The sequence below is a fragment of the Passer domesticus genome, chromosome 19 (genome assembly GCF_036417665.1).
Source record: "Passer domesticus isolate bPasDom1 chromosome 19, bPasDom1.hap1, whole genome shotgun sequence".
Lineage (NCBI taxonomy): Eukaryota > Metazoa > Chordata > Aves > Passeriformes > Passeridae > Passer > Passer domesticus.
Genome location: NC_087492.1, coordinates 3,110,008 through 3,130,287, shown reverse-complemented (window position 1 = coordinate 3,130,287; position 20,280 = coordinate 3,110,008). Strand labels below are relative to the sequence as shown.

The following is a 20,280-nucleotide window of genomic DNA, read 5'->3' as shown; positions in this document are numbered from 1 at the left end:
GTGGGGTTCACGTTTCATCAGTTCCTGGCAGCAGCTCCTTCTTTCTCCACGACTGTCCGTGGTGGCAGGAGGGACACGGTGGCCAAGGCTCTGTCTCACCAGTCCTGCCTTCATCCATATGCTGACTACAGGCTCTTTGGGAAACTCTGTATTTTCTGACTTTCATCAGTGGAGTGTTTGACCTCGCTGGTGATTTTTCACTGTCCGTGTTCACCTTCTGAGCTGGTTTGGCTGTTATCAATGCCTTAAAATGAAGGAGAGGGAATGGCAGGCTGCTGTCCCATTGCTCCCTGATCCATGGCTCTGCAGCCAGGGGCCTCTCGTGGCTGGGTGCTGGGTTTCGGGGGTGGATCGGGTTCCCTCGCTGGCCCTGCACCTGGCCCACCATGTGTGTGTGTCATAAACCCCTCAGCCTTGTCTGCTGGCCCCATGCTGGTTGTCCCTCCCCTTCCTCTGTGCCCAGCCCATACCAGGACTCTGCTCCTTTTCCTGTCCCTCCCTTCCCTGTTCCCCAGCTTTGCTGCAGCACTGTGTGGTGGAAAAGCTGCTCTGCAAAAGGAGTGGGTGAAGAAATGGCTCCTCCAACTTTCCACCTGCTGGTTTGTGCTGCAGTTGAGGTGTTGGTGCATCTGAGCTCTGGCCAGTTTTGTTCTGCCCTGGTTTTTAGTGTGTGCAGGTGATTAATTGCAAACGTGGGACTCTCAGTGGCATTTCCCATTTAGAGATCGTTGGCTGGGGCAGGTTCACATTTCCAGCCTTTCTGCCGAGGGGCTGAGTGTCATTTTGGGGAGCAGAAGGGAGAGAAGTGCTCAGCAGAAGAACATTTTCCAGCAGCCTGTGTTACATCTGTCCTGCCTGTGTCACGCCTCACTCAAGTGCTCTTCCCTGCAGGGCACCCAGCATGGCTCTGGGGCTCAGCTGTGCTGGTGAAGTGTGATAGGAGGGCACAGAGGCCCTGAAAACACAACAGCATCATCAGTGCTTTTGCCCAGAGCAGTTTTGGTGTGATGTTTGCTCAGGATGGACTCGGGGCTCAAAGGAGAAGTCCCTGTGAGCTCTGTAGCTGCTCCAGGCTGTGGGATCCCTTCCACCCCGAGAAGAGGAGGAGCAGGATTACTCGGAGCTGTCACTGGCAGGGATTGCTCTTTCCAGCTGGAGTTTGAGAGCACCTGGCTCTGGTTAGTTCCTGGCATATTTTGATGTGTGGTTACGGAGTGAATCCCTTGAGCTGTGCCGCCCTCCCGAGCTGGGAGCAGAGCCTGTTGCATGCAAAGCCCAGAGCTGCCCCCGCAGCCAGGGCTGTGGTTGTGGCCTTTGTAGCTCTGCAGCTGTGTAACCTTTGCATGAAAATCCTCCTTGGGTTGCAAACCAGGAGTGCTGCCAGATGAGATTCAGTGCTGTCGGCTCTGAGACACCGAGGTGGATGCAGCTGTAGGGAGGATCAGACCAAGCAGTGCATCCTGAGATCAGCTGCTTTTAAACAATCCGAGTGTTTGCAGTGATGCAAGAGCTGTGTGGAGTGGAGGTTTTTGTAAGGAAGCATCACAGCGATGTGATGGATGAGCTATTGCATTTCAAAAGGTGCTGTGGAAAAGCAAATTTGCCATCCACCCAGTGGGTACCTCAGCAGCAGTGGGCACAAGAGGGTATCTGTGATGTCTGGATAGTTTTACAGGAATCTTTTGTGTAGCTGGCCCGGGGGATGTCCTGGTGCTGGCTTGGGAGGCTCCTGGCTGCGGCGTCCTGGAGCCCTCACTCCCCAGGGTGTGTTACAGTGCTAACAAATACTCCATTGTTTTCCAGGATTTTGTTGGTTTGATTGTGTAAGGTTCCCTCTCGGATTAACCACTGAAAACAAAACAGAAACCTCACTAATACCTCATTGTGTGCATTAAACGAAACAAAACAAAAAAACAAATCCCGATTTCCCTGCTGATTTAAAAGGCTTTTGTGTTTGGTGGGAACTCTGTCTTAACTCAAGGCTTTTCAGAAGTGTTTGTTTCTTAATGATCCGGGATTGCAAGGTGTCTGACCTTGAGATTACTGCCAGCACTCAAGTGAACAGTAGCAGCAAAGGCAGTGGGTAGGAAACCCATGTTCTGGCAACTGTCCCACTTCCAGTGACAGATGAGACATGGGACCAAGGGAGGCCCTGAACTCCAATTCAACATCCCAGACTCCCACCCCACCCCTGCCTTTCCTATAAACAGATGGGAAAATATCCCTTTCCCATAGACAGAAATTATAATTTTTTCTTATTGCCTCTGTGTTTACATAGCTATTTCTTACTCAGTGTTAGTCATTTGGGGGAGTAATTTATAGAGGCCATGGATGATATACTTCTACATGTGTCTTGTATTTTTCCCACATACACTTTAACTCCCAATGTCCTCAGTGCTTTTTGTGTGATTGCAGAAAGAAAAAATGTTTATTAAATAGCTTGCTCATGTGCAAGCCCCCTTTTAAGAGGTAAAGCAAGGCGTGCACATGGAGGAAAAAAAACCCCATTTATTGGATATACATGGAGGTGTATTTCCTAGTCCTTGATGCAACGCTGCATCCTTAAATTCTGCATTCTTTGGGCTATTGGATACAATTTGAGAAACACTTGAAAAAAAAAATGTTTATGAAAAGCATCCTCATAGTGTTGATAGACCAGCATGTCTGGTGGCATCCTCCCTGCTTGATTTCCTGCCTGTGTTGTTATCTGTATGTTTAGTCAAATGCTGCTTCCTCCTGATCCTGAGATCAAATCAAGCTGCCATCCCAGCACCTCTTTGAAACCTGCACATGTAAAACAACCAGGCCAGCTCCCGTGTCTGCTGAGGGCCCTGGGGCTTTGCTCTCCATACATCATGTTAACTGCTCTTCAGCTCTGCTCAAATTAAATGTTTTCCTATCAGATGTGGGCTGCGGAGGATCCAGCCTGTCAGCCTGTGTGTGTCAGGGGGAGAGCAGGCAGCTTGTGCTCGGAGCCAGCCACACACTGCCTTGCCCTCAAACAAAACCCCCAGCTTGCAGTCCCTTGCATGGCCCAGCCTGGGCAATTGCAAAGTGCAGCAGCCAGCACTGGAGAACAGAGTGGTGAGGGAAGAAGATGGAAGGACATGAGGCTGGGCTGGCTGTGGCTGTGGAGCTCCTCAGGGAACAAAGAGCAGCCCTTGGCTGCCGTGCCAGAAACCTGCAGAGAGGATTTGCTTCCACTTCGCCTCCAAACCTGCTGCTGCTGTGTTCCCTGGTCAGGAGGAACAAAAGCCCAGGTCTCCCCTGCCCCCCAGCAGCTGTGGGGCAGTGTGGACAGCCACAAACTGGGCCATGCTGTGCCAGTCTCCTGCCATGGAGCCGCAGCAAGGAGAGGATGGAAGTGACAAGCACAACTTTTGTGTTGGTTTTTTTTTTTTTTTTTAGGTTTTTGCTTGCACCAAGTCATATTGCTGGAATGTCCACAGCAGGTGCTGCCAGGCTGAGTGCCAGGGGACACTGGCTGGGTTTAACTGGGCTTTCAGCCATGGCAGGCAGCGTGCACATGGAGGGGAGCAATGGGGTCCCTAGGGACCCACAGCCCCTGTGCCCTGCCCTGTCCATCTCAGCTGTTCACATCAATCTCGTTTATTACAATTCCAAATCCTCCCTCCTCAGCTCATTAACGTTCCCGGAGCAGACATCTCTGTCACCATTGTATTTTGTAATTAGATTTTGATTTACTTTCAGAGAGAAGCAGCAGCACAATGGACATTAATTTATCCCAAGCCTCGCTCGATCTCCTCCGTGTCACAGGGTCAGACCTTGGCGTGCACCATCTGGTCTCCCCCCACTACTTGGCTGTGTGTTGCTCCCTCACCGTGCTCTCCTTCTGCTCTGGGGCTTCCCTGATGCATGAAGGAAAAGGAGCAGTGAGGGAGGGCTGGAAGAGGAGCTTTTGTCCAAGCTGAGCTTGAGTCGTAAGGACAGGCGTGAACTAGATTTAAATCGACAGGGAGAGGAGCAGCCTGTTGTCTGCAGAGCCTGGGTGGCCCCTGGTGCTTGTAAACCCTTTAAGGCAGGATGTAAAAGCTGCAGTTTAACACTGTCAGTGAGGCAGGACAGAGGGGTTCCCGCAGCGCTGGAGCACTGGGAATGGCCATGGATATCTCAGCCTGGAGCTGCTCTGGGTGGCAGAGCTGGACACTGAGCTCTGCTGGTCCCTGCAGCCCTGGACCAAGGGCATTTTTCCACCTGAGTGCTGCTCATGTGTTCCTCAGCCAGACTTCATGTTTCAGTCTGTGGCTCTTGAATGAGACCAGCAAAAGCTGAGCCCATGCTGTAATGGAAACCCTTCTGTGCTCTCACATGGTCACTCATGGGGCTGTGGGAAGGTGGGATCTTTCCAATGCCTCACCAGACTTCTCCAGAGCCTTGGGGGTATTGCATCTAAGAGTGAATTTCTAGAAAAGTGGCTTTACATTTGTGCTAGTACAAAGCAGCAGCTATGTGTTCATTTATTGCTGCCTTTGAGTATTTAAACTGGCTTTGTCCTCTGTCACTGGTCAGGATGGAAGTGTGGGTTGCAAGATGAGTAGAGACCATGTCTGCCCTCTGCATCCCTGGGCAGAGTCAGCTCCATATGCTATGGAAGAGGGAAGTGTGAGAGCTTTTAAGGTCCAGTTTCACACAACAGGAGAGAAATGCAGCCCCCAAGCAGGGTGGGAGGACCACTTTCCCAGCAGCCAGGGCTCAGTGTGCTGCAGGCAGTTGTGCTTTATCTCTGCCAGCATTCACTGCTGCAGCTCAGGATTTATGTGAGCCAGTGAATGCGACCAGGACTGATAAATCAATCAGCACAACCAAAAATAGAGCTCGGCAGCTGTTGGAAGTGGGGGATCCCTTCCCCAGCAGAAGGAGCAGAGCAGGAGGGGATTTCATCCACCCCGGCCGGGTGCCAGCCCTGCGCAGAAACAGCCCTGGGCTGCTGGGGAGACCTCTCGTCTGACACCTTTATCTGGAAAAATTACTGTGGCTGTCTGCAAACGTCTCCCCAGCCTCTCAGCCAGGAATTCCCAGTCATCAGGATGAGGGAAATAATGGAGTCAGTACTGGTGGGGAGAGCAGCCTTGTGCTGCTGCATGGTTGATGTCTGGGGATCGCCTCAGCCCTCAGATCATGAGTGATCTCTGAAAGCCTCTCACAGCTGGCTGTGGATGGAGTCATGGAGGGAGCCCCCAGGATTTGTGGTTTCCAGGATGTCGTGGTGATGCTTTTGTGCAGGGATAAAGTTACCAGAGGAATCTGGTGACTCTGGTTTTTCCACTGGACGGCTGCACTAAACCACCTGCACAGGAGCCAGGGAAGTTTCTGCCAGGCTGCTCAGCCTGCAGAGTCTTGTGAGGGGCTGTACTTCCTCACTTCTTCTCCAGTGGGTGTCCTGGGGTGAGCAGTGACTGGAGCAGGCCTGAACCAGGAGCGAAGGCACTGAGAGAGGATCAGCTGCTTTCAGGCTGAATAGTCCGTAGATTATTTCCACATCTGTGTTAGCTTTGGCTTGATCCCACAGATTTGCAACAGCTGTTGGGAAGCAGAGCAGAGATCCCCTCTTTAAATGGATGATCAAATCCTTAGAGTGTGTGGAGTATGTTATTTCTATGTCATCCTCTTCACGGCAGGAAAAACAGCTTTTCAGAGTTGCTGAGGCAGCACTCTGCCCTGCTGCCTGAGCTATCACCCCATCAGCCCGCAGCCTCACAGCAAGTTGTAATTTGCTTTCTGCATCCCACACCCAGCCTGACACAGAATCCTTTGTGAGGTGTGTGGTTGTGCAGGTACCCATACCAGGGATGCCTTTTTTCTCCTGGATTTCCCTTTCTCCATGGACCACAACCAGTGGGTGTAAGCTGAGCTTGTCCCCTTTGCAGAACCTTCACATGTGCAAATCCTTGGCATTTTACCCTGAGAAAAGCTAACTAGCACAATGGTTTGCCACGAGACAAGTTGGGTCATCCCAGTGGTTTTAGGTGGAGATCAGATGTCCCTGCTGGGAGCTGTAGCTTAGGTGTAAAATAATGGCACAGCGTGGGAATCCCATAGGGAGCTGTCTTCAGCTTGGCTAAAATGAACCAGCCCATTTCCTATCCAAGGTTCTGCTCCTTCAGGTCAGACCTGCAGTAAAGGAGCCATCAGGCTTCCTTCCCAAATGTCTGACAGGCTCTGGAAAGGCTGGAATCTGGCTGATGAGGGCCAGGGTGGTGGGAATTGTGGTAGATCCTGGCACTCCTCCTGCGGCGCGTGCGTTTCTCATTCCCCATCAGCTTTCCTGGCGCACAGGGGACTCATCAAACCAAACTGCTCCCACTTTAAACAGCACAGCACTGCTCCCACATTCCTGGATGGAATTAATATGGTTAGTGCATCGAGACCACTAACTTCCAATTCAAGGCTTTTATAGCAGGCTTCAAATGGCAACCCAGTTCCAGTTGCTTTATATGCAGTAGTTGTGTTTGTTCATTGGTGTTGTGTGATGCGTTTCAGTGATAACCCAGGCAGCAAATCTGTTAAAAATAGGAAGTGCTGCTCAGCCTGTATGAAGCTCTGAAACTTGGTTTGGTGTTACCTGGGCTGGTGGGTTTTGTCTGGGAGCTTTTGCACAGGTGCAAGGTAAAACCTTTCCATTCAAATTGCTTTTTCTCATTCACCCAAGGTGTGAATGAGCCTGACATGATGTTCTTCAGGTTCAAGTCTCAGAGCTCAGTGATGGACACGCTCCCCCAGCAGCAAGAGATGTCACGTTGACCTCTTTTGATGCTTTTTGACCTTTTTGACACACACCTGGCTTGATGCTTGCTTGAGGCATTCTCCTGTGGACCCTCACTGATGAGTGAGAAGTGGAAACTCCTGATTTCATGGGGACAGAGTGTCTGGATTGCAGATTGCCTGTGCCATCGGTGTCTGGGAAGCCAGGAGCAGTGCCTGCAGTTTGGGTCCAGTGGGGCCTGGATGTTTACACACCCTGAGAAGACCCAGGACCAGCTGTTGGCAAGAATTGCCACATGTGCTGGACCTCATAGACTGCCTGGAGCCAGCCGTGCCACGCTTGCTGCAGTGCTTTGAGCAGGTTTGGTTTGCTGTTACCCTCTTGTCTGGGGTGTTCCAGCCCCATCCCTCTGAGCACAGTGAGTCCATGCAGCCTTTTGGCTCCAAAGTGCAGACCCTGCTGCTTCCCCAGCCAAGCAAAACTGCCAGGACCCACCGTGATGCCCTGGGGGAGCTGCTTCTGTATACAAAGGACTTGGCAAAATGAAGTGTAATGTAAGCAACTATTTAAAGAGAACGATCCGATTGCTAGTTGTAATTTCCTTATTGTTTGCAGCACCCTGTTAAATGCCTGTGATCCTTATAAAGAGCTTTCCCCCACCCTTTAAACTTCACAGAAGTGGATTTTACCTTCTGTGGTTTGAACACCGTCATTGTGAGGGGGTTGGTTTGCACTGAGTACAGTTTCTTTATTCTTTTCATGCCCAAGGCCATTTGGTTTGTGAATCCATTAATATGTCTGTTGGAAATGGAAGGCTGGGGGGTAGGACACAAAACCTTGCTTCTCTCTATGTCCCCAGATCATTCCCATCTCAGGAAATGGGATTGCCTCTCTTTGCAAATCAGGGAAAGTGATCTGCAGAGTTCTTCCTCTGGGAACACGTGGGTGCAGTTTCTCTGTGAGATACTGGTGGAAGCAGCTGCACATGATGGTTTCTCTGGTCTTGTACTGGTTTACACTGGTGGGCCTCTTCTGTGCTTCTCCAGTGCCTGGGTTTTATTCTCCAAACTGGAGCACGTTGTAAACACACGGAGCCCGAGGGGTTTTGCAGAGCAGAGCTTGATGTTATGGGAAAGTGGAGATTAGTTTCCTTCCCCATTTGGCTCTTGGTTATGGTTTGGCTTTTGTTTGAGAGTTTGATAATTCACCACTGGGCTGTTTGGGTTGAAATGCTTGGAGAAATGTAAGGAAAATGAGGTGATGGCAGCAGCTCCTCCGTGCACGGTGGGGAGAGCAGCTCTGCCAGCCCACACCTGCAGGCTGGGCTGTGCCAGCAGCTGTTGGTCCTGTTCCTCCTCATCCCAGGCAGCTTCTGTGCATGAGTTAAGCTGTGCCAGAAGCATATCCTGAGGAACGTGAGCCCAGGAGTATGTGACACCAAGAGGGCTCTGTCCCCAATGTTGTGCAGAGCCGAGCACGCTGCAAAACCGAGTGGGCAGCAGACAGGTCCATCCAGACTGGGGTGCCCAAAATGTGGCCATCAGCCTGCAAAGCTGGCAGTGCAGGATGGATGAGCTGGCCCCCAGGATGTCAAAGCCCTTAATCAGCTCCTGGGAACAAACCTGGGAAGCCCCAGTTACAGAAGAATAATTTTTTTGTGTGTTGGCCTTGTGCTCAGCCTGGCTGTGTCTTGGCAGGGGTTGCTGGTTTGTTTAATGAACATGGAAATGGGAGGGGAGGAAACAGCCAGGGAAGCATTACAAATTGTTTCAGAGCAGTGGCATTAAAAGTATTCGTGCTCACCATGTCTTCTAAACAAAGAGCTCAAAGCAAGGCAAGTATTATCCCCATTTTACTTGCAAAGATGTAAAAGCAGGAGGAGGAGAAGCTTTGCCTCTGCTCATGGGCAAGCCCTCAGCAGGTGGGAGACACACAGGGGTCTCACCTGAGGTCCTGAGGGGATGGTGGTGATGGTGAGGGTCTCTCTGGGCCCTGGCCCAGCAGCTCTTCCTCACATTCCTTCACACTCATCCCTGAAGCACCAGCTCTGTTCCTGTGCTTGCCTCTGACCTCTGCTCTGAAAGATGCTAATGCTCCAAAATCTTCCTGTTCACGCAGCCAAGTTTGCCTCCCTTATCTCCCCTTCCAATCTCTTTTGCAGCTGAAGCTGTGGAACAAGTACAGAGTCTCCAACATTCCTTCCCTAATATTTATCGATGCCTCCACTGGGAAGGTGGTTTGCAGGAACGGCCTCCTGGTCATCCGAGACGACCCTGAAGGTAAGACCTGGAGTGCCCTGTGCCACAGAAACATGGACACACAGCTGCCTTCTCATCTCAGTTCACTCTGAATGGCCTGGGGGGGAGGGAACAAAGAACTATTGTCATACTTAACTATTCAAAGCACTGTGCTATTTTCGGTGTAAAATTTTCTGCATCATTCCTGCCAGATCTTGTGTTTTGGTTTTGCTTACTGAAAAGAACAAAGAATTTCCCTCCAGGATTTTTGTCTGGAGTGCTAATGAGGAAAAGGTTAGGCTAACTGAAACATGAAGTTTGGATTTTTCCCTAATGGAGGCACAGGGACAGACAGAATGAGGGCCCAGAATCCTTCCAGAACACTGAGTGGGACTTTTATCACTGACATCACAGTCAGGTTAATGCATTTCTCATTATTTAGAAATTAAACAGAAAAATGTTACTATTCTCCCTTGCTGAGGTTTGCTGTGCTGGGAGTTGGTGTTAAATCCATCTTCCTCCAATTTGGGAAAAAACCAAATGAGCCAAATTGGGGAAAGAAAACCCAGCCCAAATGTGCCCTTACTCACAGACTCTGCAGATCCATCAGTCATCTGCTGTAGTTGTCCATCCATTTCTTTTATTACTGGCTCATTGTTTCTTGGTGCAGTAAATCGTGACAGAGTCTTTAATTCAGTGGCAGGAGCTGTGCAGCAGGAACATGTTGTGGCCTGAGCCATCTGTGATGTTTCCTCCTCTCTGGCTGAACACACGGATTGATTGCTCTGGGAGCTGGCAGCAGATGATTCAGAGCGTGTTTGTGTGTACACACACAGCTTGCTTTGGGGTGCAGAGGGTTAGTGTAAGATATATACAGAGATATATGGATATAAACACACCATCTTTTACATACATATAGCTGAGGTTTGTGAATAAAGACATGTATGGATACGTGTAAAAATACATGGTTAGTATCAGCACAAGGGACACATTCTGACTGCATTCCTGAGCAGGTACCACCTTGCCCTCTCTTGCTAAAATAAACACTGTTGATAAGGAAAAGATGCCTCATCAGGCACAAAACCAGAGCAGGCTTTGTCAAGCTGAAGGTGCTGTGACTTGGGTGAGAGAAAGAGGTGACCCTGGCTGCAGTGCAGAGCTTGGCTGCCTCACCTCAGGGCAGGGTTCTGGTGCTGTCTGACAGCTGAGGTGTTCTGCATCCCCCTTGGGTGGGAATAAACCCCAGCAGGGTTCCTCAGACAGGATCCCCTGTATCCTGAAGATGGGATGTTTTTTCTAGCAGAACCTTCTGAATCTGTAAAAGCTGCATGCACATGTTACTGTCTTGTATCTTCTTTCCACCCCTATCCTGACCCCTCCCCAGGTCTGGAGTTCCCTTGGGGGCCAAAACCCTTCAGTGAAGTTGTTGCTGGGCCTCTGCTAAGGAACAATGGGCAGACCCTGGACAGCAGTGCCTTGGAGGGCTCTCACGTCGGGGTCTATTTCTCCGCACACTGGGTGAGTAGGAGGTGCTGTGCAGAGCAGTTGGAGTGGGCTCAGGGAGAGGAAAGACCCCAGACTGGCTAGTGCTGAACAATTTAAGAATTTAAGAAGAATTTAAGATGCTTTGATCATCAGCATTGCAGTGCTGTCATCCTCAGCTGGCCCTGTAAGGGGGAGAGTGGTCAGCTTTTAAAAACTGAAGAGGTTTTCTTGATAACTTACAGACGATAAACCCCAGGCACTTTCAGGCATGGCAGCAAGGATGAGGTCACACCAGTTCATGGTCACTGGGTCACCTGGCCCTGCTGGGTGTGGGGCTGGTCCTGAGGAGGAGACAATGTCCTCCTTCTGCTTGTGTTTTGCAGTGCCCGCCGTGCCGGAGCCTCACGAGGGTGCTGGTGGAGTCCTACAGGAAAATCAAGGAGGCAGGCCAGAAGTTTGAGATCCTCTTCGTCAGTGCAGACAGGTGAGGCAGCACTGACACCCCTGCAGGCAGAGCAGGTTGGCTGTGGATCAGAAAGGCTGCCTGACTCCTTTCCCTCTGCCCAGTGGGGAGGTGCAGAGTGGGGTCAGCAAGAGCAGCTCTGTGCTTCACTTTGTGCCTTGTGGCTCCGGGGTCTGAAGGATGCTCGAGCTGCTGTTGTCACCATGGATTGCCATTCAGGTGCCCTGGAGAATTTGAAATTTTTACTGGGAAAAATACACTGTGGACTTCTTCATAAAGGACTGGGGGCTGTAAATTTGGTCTCTCTCCCAACTGATAGGTTTTGGTGGGAGGCATAAAGGACTTTGCAAGCCATGTTTTTAATGAGGAAGGAGCCTGGCAAGTGGAGGGCTCTGCATGCCATGCCCTGTTCCCCTTGCACAGGTCAGAGGACTCCTTCAAGCAGTACTTCAGTGAGATGCCCTGGCTGGCCGTGCCCTACGCCGACGAGGCCAGACGGTCACGCCTGAACCGGCTCTACGGCATCCAAGGTAGGGAAGGCCTCTCTGAGGCACAGATCTCCTTCTCCCCCTCCTTTTGCTGAGTATTTGTAATGTCTCCTCTTGTTTAACTAAACCAAGAAAACAGCAAAGCAAAGCACAGTGCCCCAGGCAGAGCTTCATGTTTCTGCTCTCCACAAACTCACATTCCTACCACCTGCCAGGCAGGCTGTTAGTTGAAACAGGACTTCCATAAACAACCTAATTCTTCCTGGAAACTTGGAAGCTGTTTTTGGCTTGGATGTTTTTTGTCTAATTACTGATTTATTTATTTTTTTGCTATTTCTTGAAGGTTTAAATTTCATTTTCTTGCTGGTTTATGTAATGCAAAGACAGACCATCGTTCTGTGAAGGGGCTGAGGAAGATGGCATCTGGTTTATGTTAGTGACATGAATTACAAAGGAGAGAGTGTTTGATATAAACCATGGCTTTGCTTTTACTGTACATGCCAGTGCCAGAATTCCAGCAGCCCTGGCTGCTCACAGGGGCAGGGAGAGACTCTGTGTGTCTGGGTGGCTTCAAAGAGTCACAAAGATGATAAAAGCTCACAGCAGCCTTCCTGGGGGCTGGCACCTTGTTCCTGCAGGGGACAAACTGCAGCACAGAGGTGTGCAAGTGACTGGCTGGTGAGGAGATCTCGTGTATGTACAAATAGTTTCTGCCTGTGGTTAAAGGGTCTTGCTGCAATGTGGCTGTTGCTCATCTGTTTCTGTGTGATGTTACAGAATCAGAATATGCTGAGTTGGAAGGGACCCATCAGGATCATAGATCCAACTCCTGGCCCTGTGTAGGACACCCAGCAATCCAACCCCGTGTCTGAGAGCTTTGTCCCAATGCTTCTTGAACTCAGACAGGTTTGGTGCTGTGAACACTTCCCTGGGCAGCCTCTTTCAGTGCTCAGCCACCCTCTGGGTGAAAAATTTGTTCCTGATATCCAATCTAAACCTCCCCCGACTCAGCTTCATATTGTCCAGGTGGGTGCAGCCTGGCAGAATGCTCCTGTGGTCTGCAGGGAAGGAGGAGTTTGCCAAAGGAGGCTGAGGGCTTTTGGGAAGAGTGACAGGAGAAATAATCCCTCCTTGAGCTCAGGTGCTGCCACTCAGCCCTGTTCCCTGACCTCAGCCCAAGAATAACCATCAGCCTGCTTTAAATAGCCATCAGTTTGCTGCTTAATGACCTTCCCACGAGGTGAGAGCTTTCCAAATTCAGCCGTCTTTTCCCAGCCCACTCACAACCCTCTCCAGTGCTGGTTTCAGCCCAGCGCTGCAGGACTGCTGCCAGTTTCACTGGGACTTTCTGTAAATAAGGTGTCCAGACATGGATACTTGAGCACCAGGCATGCTGTAGCCAGGGAAACAGTTACAACAGCTTTCCCTACGATTCCAGCCTTCTTAAAGGTGTCTCTCTTTGTTGTGTGACAACCTGAAAATGTAAATATTGGCTGTAATATGTAAATATTCCCCTGCACCCCAATCCCCAGCTCTGTCCCTGAATCTCAGCTCCATGCAGACTTTGGGGCTGCCTGCCTGTTTGCAGTCAGGCTTTTCACACCAGTTGGGACAAAAGCTTCCTGCAAACAGAGCTGGGTGTCGTGGGCTCTGCTCATCACCACACGTGGTTATTCCACTGAAATGAAAAATTAGATCTGTGTAACCACATCTGCATTTCCCACACTCATGGTTCTGCTGCTGCCTCTCTGAAAGCTCTCTTTGGAGCTGCACCTATGATCAGTGAGAGTGTCCAGGTTACCCTCCTGGTGCTTGGGTTGTGAGCACAACATGAGGAGGTTTCCCTCTGTTTTTTGAAGGCTGGGTACTGAAACAACACAAGAGTTTGTCTTTCCTGTCTGCTTTAAGTTCCTGAGTATTGGAAAGTAGCAAGAGAATCAAATCTCTTGTTGTTTTAGTCCTGTCTTGGCTCCTAGAACTTAAAAAAATTCAGTATAAAATGCAAGTTGAGTTATAAGCCTTTATTTGGGTTTACTTTGAATGCCTCTATTCATAACTCATGTGCAGTCAGAGGCTGTACCCTACCACCTCTAGTAAATTGCTTCTGGGTGCAGTGCTGTTCTGAGAAAGAGTCATGTCTTGTGTTGTGGCTGCTTAGAAATAATTCCCCTTTGTGCAGGCAGCTCCCAGTCCTGCCCTGGGTGAAATCCCCTGGCCTTAGCTCTCCTTCCAGTGGGATGGGGAGCTGTGATAACTTGAGGCTGTGATAGGAATCCCCTCTTGTTGTTGTGTATCTCACAAGTTCCCCAATATTCCCCCTGGACTCTGTGGTGTCTCTTTGGGATTTGCAATCCCTTCCAAAAACGGTTTCTCTCCTTCCCTATGCTTTAGCCCAGACACACACAGGTCACCCTCACAGCCTGGAAATCACTGCTACAGAAGATTTCTGGAGCTTTCTTCTGAAAGAGTGAAAAAACAGCAATGAAATGCACCACCTGTGCTGTGGTTGGAGTGGGGTTTGCTTCACTTAGGTTGTGATTACTCACCCAACAGACTTCATGCAGATGAGATTTCAATGTCAGGTCTGGGGTTTAATGTATAAATATGTAAATGCCTTGCCAGGTTCGGTAACAAACCATTTGGCCCCTGTGTTTTCATAAAATGCTGGCCCCGTGGGAGCCAAATCCATTTTCTAGTGCATAAAATCCAACCAAGGCTGTCTATGCTAATTCTCATCCAAGCTTATACAATATTCATTGCAGTGTCTGATCGCTGATTCTTCTTGATAAGTAAATTCTGGTGTTATGACTTAAGGCAATTACCAAATCCCCCAAAAGGCACTAAAATAACAAATAGTGGTTGGGACGAGTGGGGAGGGGGAATTATTTGGGTTAGCAGGTGTGAATAACATTAAGAATGGTTTCCTTGGTCCTGCAGGTCTGTGTCTCCTGGAAGCAGGGTGTGTCTTGTAGGAGAGTAGTCACAAAGGTCACCTGAGAAGATGAGGATGTGAATTATCTGTAAAAAATATTCTGTTTTCTGATTCAGTTTTGTATTTGCAGTTGGAGGTTCAATGGCTGGGTATTGGGGGGGGGGGGTTGGGGTCATCTGCATATGCAAATTAGGTGACGTCTAAAGGAATGCTTTGAATAGTGGATTGATAGCTGCAGAATCACAGCAATCTGTGTCTAAATTGAGCCCTTAATTTCCCCAGATCAGCAAAGCTTATTTGAAACCTCTGCCTGGGAGTGCTGCTCAGGCTGACTGATGACCTGAGAAGCCTGTCCCTCATGTATCATGGATGGAAAAGGATGGAAAAGCAGGCGTTTGGGGTGGGGTTGGCAATCCTAAAAGGATTAAGATCCCAATCCAGTGCTTCTCCTGGTGTCAGTAGCACTTTGTGCCTGTGAGGGCAGGGTCAGCGTGAGATTTCCCAATTCCTTCCAGTCTGTTTAACCCATCCCTGCCCTGGGGCTACACTGAATTACCAGCAGGTAATGAATAAGCCTTTTTGTGATACAAAATGGTTTTCTTGGCGTACCCTAAGGATCTGCAAGCTCAGCCATTGGGCGGGTTCCTGCACTGCTGCTTAGCACCAGCCCCAGCGCAGGCAGGAATGCGCCGGGCTGGAATGCCGGGAATGCGGCCGCTGGCCCGGACCTGCAGGCAGGCTGGGACACACAGATGGCCGAGTATTTCCTAGAGAAACGCCCCCGGTTCAGAGGGTTTGTGAGTAACTCACTGTTGGACAAACACGGCAGTGCACAGTGCCAGCAGCCTGGCAGGGGCACACACGCTGCGTGCCCCCTGCTCAGGGAAGGGCTCTGCAGGGAATTTCTGAGGAATGAGCTTTAAAATGAAGGGCAGGAGTGTTTGAGTTGCCTCAGCTTGCCAGGGTGTTGCTGGGGGAAGGAGATGCTGCAGAGGGAGCAGGGCAAAGCCCAGGTGATGAGCAGTGACAGCAGCACTTGGCACTAACGCTGGTCACTTCATTTGTCCCTTGGGGTCTGATCCCACTGTTCCCTCTTCCTTCCTTGTGGGATGTTTCTTTGTCTCACTGATGACAGAGGAATGGTGTGCTTTCCAGATGAAGTCACCAACCTGAGCCACTCCTGCTGACCCACCCGTGGCTGTTTTGTGGCCGGAAAGCCGGTGCTTTATCAGATGGGATGGTCACAGCTGGTGGCCAACCTGCCCCACTGCCAGTGACATTGGATTTGTGGCTTGTGCTGTGTCTCTGTTCACCTCCTGTACAAAGCTTCTCCTTTGTGACTGAACTTTTCAGCCCCATAAATGCTGCTTTTTCCCAAGGGCCAGACCATCCCTGGATATCCCCATAGCCACATCCTGCCAGGATCCTGTAGACCTGGACATTCCTGCACAGCTTTGTTAGTTTCCAGAGGGAAGTGCTGTGGAAATGGCTGGGCCATTAGTGCAGAGTGCTGGAGGGCTGTGGGGGCAAAAATACGTGGTGTTCTTCTGGGAAAGAACACACCCTGCTTCCTGGCCACTGCTGTCTGCAGGCCCTGTGAGTTCCTGGGAATTGGACTCTTCCAGAGGCAGCCACATCTGGGCACTGGGATGGTGGAGCACAAGGGAGGGTCCCTGGGTGGCACGGTGGGATTTGCACCCGTGGGCACCAGACAGCAGCAATCCCTGCCTGCAGCTGGGCAGGGAGAGGCAGGCAATGCCAGAGCTGTCTGCCAGCTTCCTGCTTTGGCTGCTGAATCACAGTGCTCTGTAGGACAGAAACAGGATCCAGGGAGCTGGATCCCCCCTGGGTGAGCTGCGCAGAGGCAGGAGGCTCGCTGGGCTCCTGCCAGAGCCAGAGGCCATAGGAAAAGGCCTTTCTCCCCACACCCTTGCTGGCCATTCATGCTTTGGCTGACCCCCTCTGTGTTTGTTTCCATGGCAGGCATCCCCACTCTGATCGTCCTGGACCCCACGGGAGAGGTGATCACGCGGCAGGGCCGGGTGGAGGTGCTGAACGACGTCGAGTGCCGCGAGTTCCCCTGGCACCCCAAGCCCGTGCTGGAGCTTACAGACTCCAACGCCGTGCAGCTGAATGAGGGCCCCTGCCTCGTTCTCTTTGTAGGTATGGATGGAGCATCCCTGCTGTGGCAGCAGAGCCTGTGCTGGGGAAGGGGGCTGGGCAGCCTGCCAGCTTGGCTAGAGCTGGCCACGGGGCTGGGGACCTGCTTCTGGTGATGACAGGGTCCCACCCTGGGAAGGGATATCGCTTCCATTTCCATTTCCTATCACTGTGTGCTCACAGAAAGGCCAGTGGGGGGAGAGAGCTCCCTGTGAAGCCCCTTAGCCCCTCTCCTGTACCACAGCAGCTCACAGGGGTTTGCCAGAGCCTGCTGTGCCCACGGGGCTCCTGCAGCTCCCACACACCACCCTGGGATGCTGTGGAGCAGCGATTGGCAGCACAGAGGAGCTGTCACAACAAAGGTGTGGTGGTGGCTGTGGATAGGAATGCTGATGAGCTGTTGGGAGTATGAGAAATACACTGTCACAGCTGGTGGAGCTGGAGATGGGAAAAGCCTTTCTGGAGCAGGGACTTCAGGCACATGTGATGTTACAGAGTCAGAGGAAGTGCAAGGGATTACAGATCTGTGCTTGAAACCACAGCTCAGGGCGTGAGTCCCTGGGCTGAACAGGGCTGTGACAGTCAGAGCAGCCTTTCATGCTCTGCTGGTCCTTGATTTCCCCAATTCCCCTGGCTGCAGGACACGGCAAGTTTTTCCCCAAAGTTCCTGTCCTTTCACTGCTAACCCACACATGAAGCTTCCCTGCAGTAGAAGCAGGCCTAGAGCTACAGATGGCTCATTCTTCATTGCTTCCCTGCCAGCAATGGACACAATAACTCAGGAAAGGGCATGGCTGGGATGAGCTGTGCTGCAGGCTGAGCCCTGGGTGGGCAGCACTGGAGTGCACACAATATCCCAGGGAGGGAATTAAGGGGTCCTGGGCTCTTGAGGGGGTGCAGCTGTCCCCTGTGTGGAATTTGGGGGGTGTGCTGAAGAAGCCCCCCTTGCCTTGGTGCTGTGCCTGGCCCAGGGCAGGGCTCATGTCCCACTTCCTTGTGTGCCCTTGGTGAGCAGCACACACTCCTCTGCAGCTCTGATAACATGGCCCTCGCTGCTTTCCTTCTTCCCTTTCAGATTTCCTTTTGACCCTGGTTATTTATTCAGCAGAGCCCAGCAGGGGATGTGAGCACAGAGCCAAAAATCCTCTCCTCACGCGGGAAGGACCGGCCGGCCACGCCAGGCCTGATGGATTGGGGCTGGCGCTGCAGGCCTCTGGAAAGAGTTATTTTTATCTTGCTCTGAGCAAAGTTTTTCTATCACCTTGCTGCAAACAGCTCATCAGGGGAACAGCTGGGGCTCTTGCTCGGTGCTTTTGGGGGTGGATGGTCATGATGAAACCCAGCAGTGATGTGCTGCGGCAGAGATGCAGCTGGTGCTGCAGCAAGGCAGGCACTGGAATGGGGGCTCCTCGCCAGCTTTGTCCTGCTGGGAGACCCCCCAGCAGAGCAGTGCCTGCACTGCACAGGCAGCAGCAGGAGAAGGCAGGCTTAGCAAGTGCTGAATAAATCCTGAGTGATGTACCTCCTTCCCCAGAGGGGTTAGGGCTGGGTTAGCCAGAGTGTGCAGGGCTGCCTGGAGCGCTGCCAGCAGCTGATGTTTGTAGGAAGAGCAATCCCTGCAGACACCCTGCAACTCGGTGTATTTATCACTGACCTGCATGCAGGACAGACCCTGAAATCCAGCGTGCAGCATCTCTGGAATCTCCTGCTTTGCTTGGAGAGGAGGACAGGGATGTGTGGAGCAAGGGCAGAGAGTTTTCCTGGCATGGGCATGGCTTGTCCCAGCTGGGGCTGGACCTGTTGTGGTGGTTACATCAGGGACCACGAGGGGAGACAAAGGGCTCTCTTCTGCTTTTTTCCTTTAATGCCTAAAAGTTGTCCCCGAATTGGAATCTTTTAATCTCCACGCTTCCCAAGGACACAGACTCTCCTCTTCCCAGCTCACTATTTGAACTTCAGTGGTGGCTGGCGTTTGATTGATGCTGCCATCTCTTTCTGCCCTACCTCTGTCAAATCAAAGCTGCCTTCACAGCGCTGAGACTGGAGCAGTAAAGCTGCAGCTCAGCCATCCCGAGGCAGAGGGACAGTGGGTGGCAGGCAGGGGTGGCAGCAGCCTCAGATCAGCGCCTTTGTTTGGTCTTCAAAACAAGCTCAAACCACACAGCAGCTTTTTTGTGCCTGTTTGTCCCTGCACATCACCAACAGCACCAGGCAGCGAGCAGTGGAGTATTTGGGGAGCAGGAGTTGCTCTTCAGTTTGGTGTTTACCTGTAGTGCCATTTCAGCTGCTCCCTGATTCCTCCAGAGCCGGGTGCCTTTGAAGTCCGTGCGGCGCATCCGGGCTCCGGCTTCCTGCGTGGTGGTGCCGTGGGACAGAGCTGCCAGCGCCCGGCCCGTTTGCATCCTTTGATCCTAACCCCCTTCTTTTGCTTTGCCTCTTTTTGTTTTGTCTCCACAACCCCGTGCCCTGCAGATTCAGAGGATGACGGGGAGTCGGAGGCGGCGAAACAACTGATTCAGCCCATAGCTGAAAAAATCATAGCCAAGTACAAAGCCAAAGAGGAGGAGGCACCGTTGCTCTTCTTCGTGGCGGGTGAGGTAAGTGAGAGGAGAGCACAGGGCTGAGTCCTGCTGGGTATGGGGACTGAGCTGAGCTGGGTACTGCTGTTGTTGTTGTTCAGGGGGTAAACTGAGGCACAGAGCTACTGCAGATGTCAGGCAGCACAGAGACTTGTCTCAGTCTGTGCTCTCCTTGCTGGATATTACTCCTAGCAAAGGATTTGCTCAGAGGTGCTCCAAAAGGTGGGAGAGGGACAGGCAGAGTGAGACAGTGGGAAGGAGTGGAGCTGCCATGCTGGGGCTGCTGCCAGCTCAACCCTGAGGCTGTGCAGGCAGGAAGGTGGCTGGGCAGGGAAAGATGAGCAGGGCTTGAGTTTCAGCCTGGCCCAGCTAGTGAAATTTTGGCTGTTTCCCTGGGCTGACCATGTTTTTCTTGGCTGGAATGGTATTTGAGGCATGTGCAGGCTGCAGTGCTCTGAGTCAAAGATGTGCTGGAGAGAATGGGAAATGGGAAAACTGAAGGAATTCTGGCCTCCCTTTCCCCTGCACAGACACTTTGCCTTGCTGCAGTGTGGCAAACTAAGGTTTTGTGTCAAAAAACCTCCCAGCACCCCCAGGCCTGCAGTTCCCCTCCCACATCACTGCTCAGGGCCTGGGCAGGTGGCGGCCGCTGCGCCTGCTCCGTCCCTGCACGCCCACGTCACCGCCGCAGCGTTCCATGCGCGGAGCCCTCCGGAGCCGCCCTGCGACAAAAGGGTCCCCACTGCCACACCCAGGCCCCCCCAGCCAGCCGGGCCCCCACTGCCACCTCCCACAGCCCCATGGGCCCCCTGCGTGCAGCCGCTCCCGCTCCCACCACCGTAACGGGTCTCTGAGCATCCCAGCTCAGCCCTGCACCCTTGAATAAGTCCCTTGTTGGGAAGGGCTATTTTGGGAGGGTCCAGGACCTTCCCCCCTCCCCCAGAGCCTGGCTCGCCGGCTGTAGCTGAAACATTGCTGCTATTCATGCAGCTCCCGACGGCCCTGCGGCGGCCGGCCCGAAGAATGGGGAGCGTCCGGCACATCCCATTCATCCGTCACCTCAATAGCCGGGAGCGCTGGCCCCGGGGCTCCGCTGGCCCCCACGCACAAAGCAGCCCGGCCATGGCCGGAGCAGGCGCCTCCCATTGCTCTCCCGGCACCGTCTGGACCGATTTTGCATTGATTAAAAAATATTCCTTGGTGCCTTTGTAA

The 20,280-nt window shown here is 51.9% G+C and overlaps 1 protein-coding gene across 1 annotated transcript in view; it reads left to right on the top strand.

Moving 5' to 3' along the window:
* Nucleotides 1–20,280, top strand: part of NXN (nucleoredoxin) — a 46,615-nt gene that overhangs the window by 24,288 nt on the left and 2,047 nt on the right. Inside the window, exons 2-7 of the mRNA XM_064394778.1 lie at nt 8,886–9,003; nt 10,346–10,479; nt 10,830–10,930; nt 11,333–11,439; nt 16,313–16,492; nt 18,962–19,086. Coding sequence (XP_064250848.1) covers nt 8,886–9,003; nt 10,346–10,479; nt 10,830–10,930; nt 11,333–11,439; nt 16,313–16,492; nt 18,962–19,086 — 765 coding nt within the window. The remainder of the gene's footprint in view (nt 1–8,885; nt 9,004–10,345; nt 10,480–10,829; nt 10,931–11,332; nt 11,440–16,312; nt 16,493–18,961; nt 19,087–20,280) is intronic.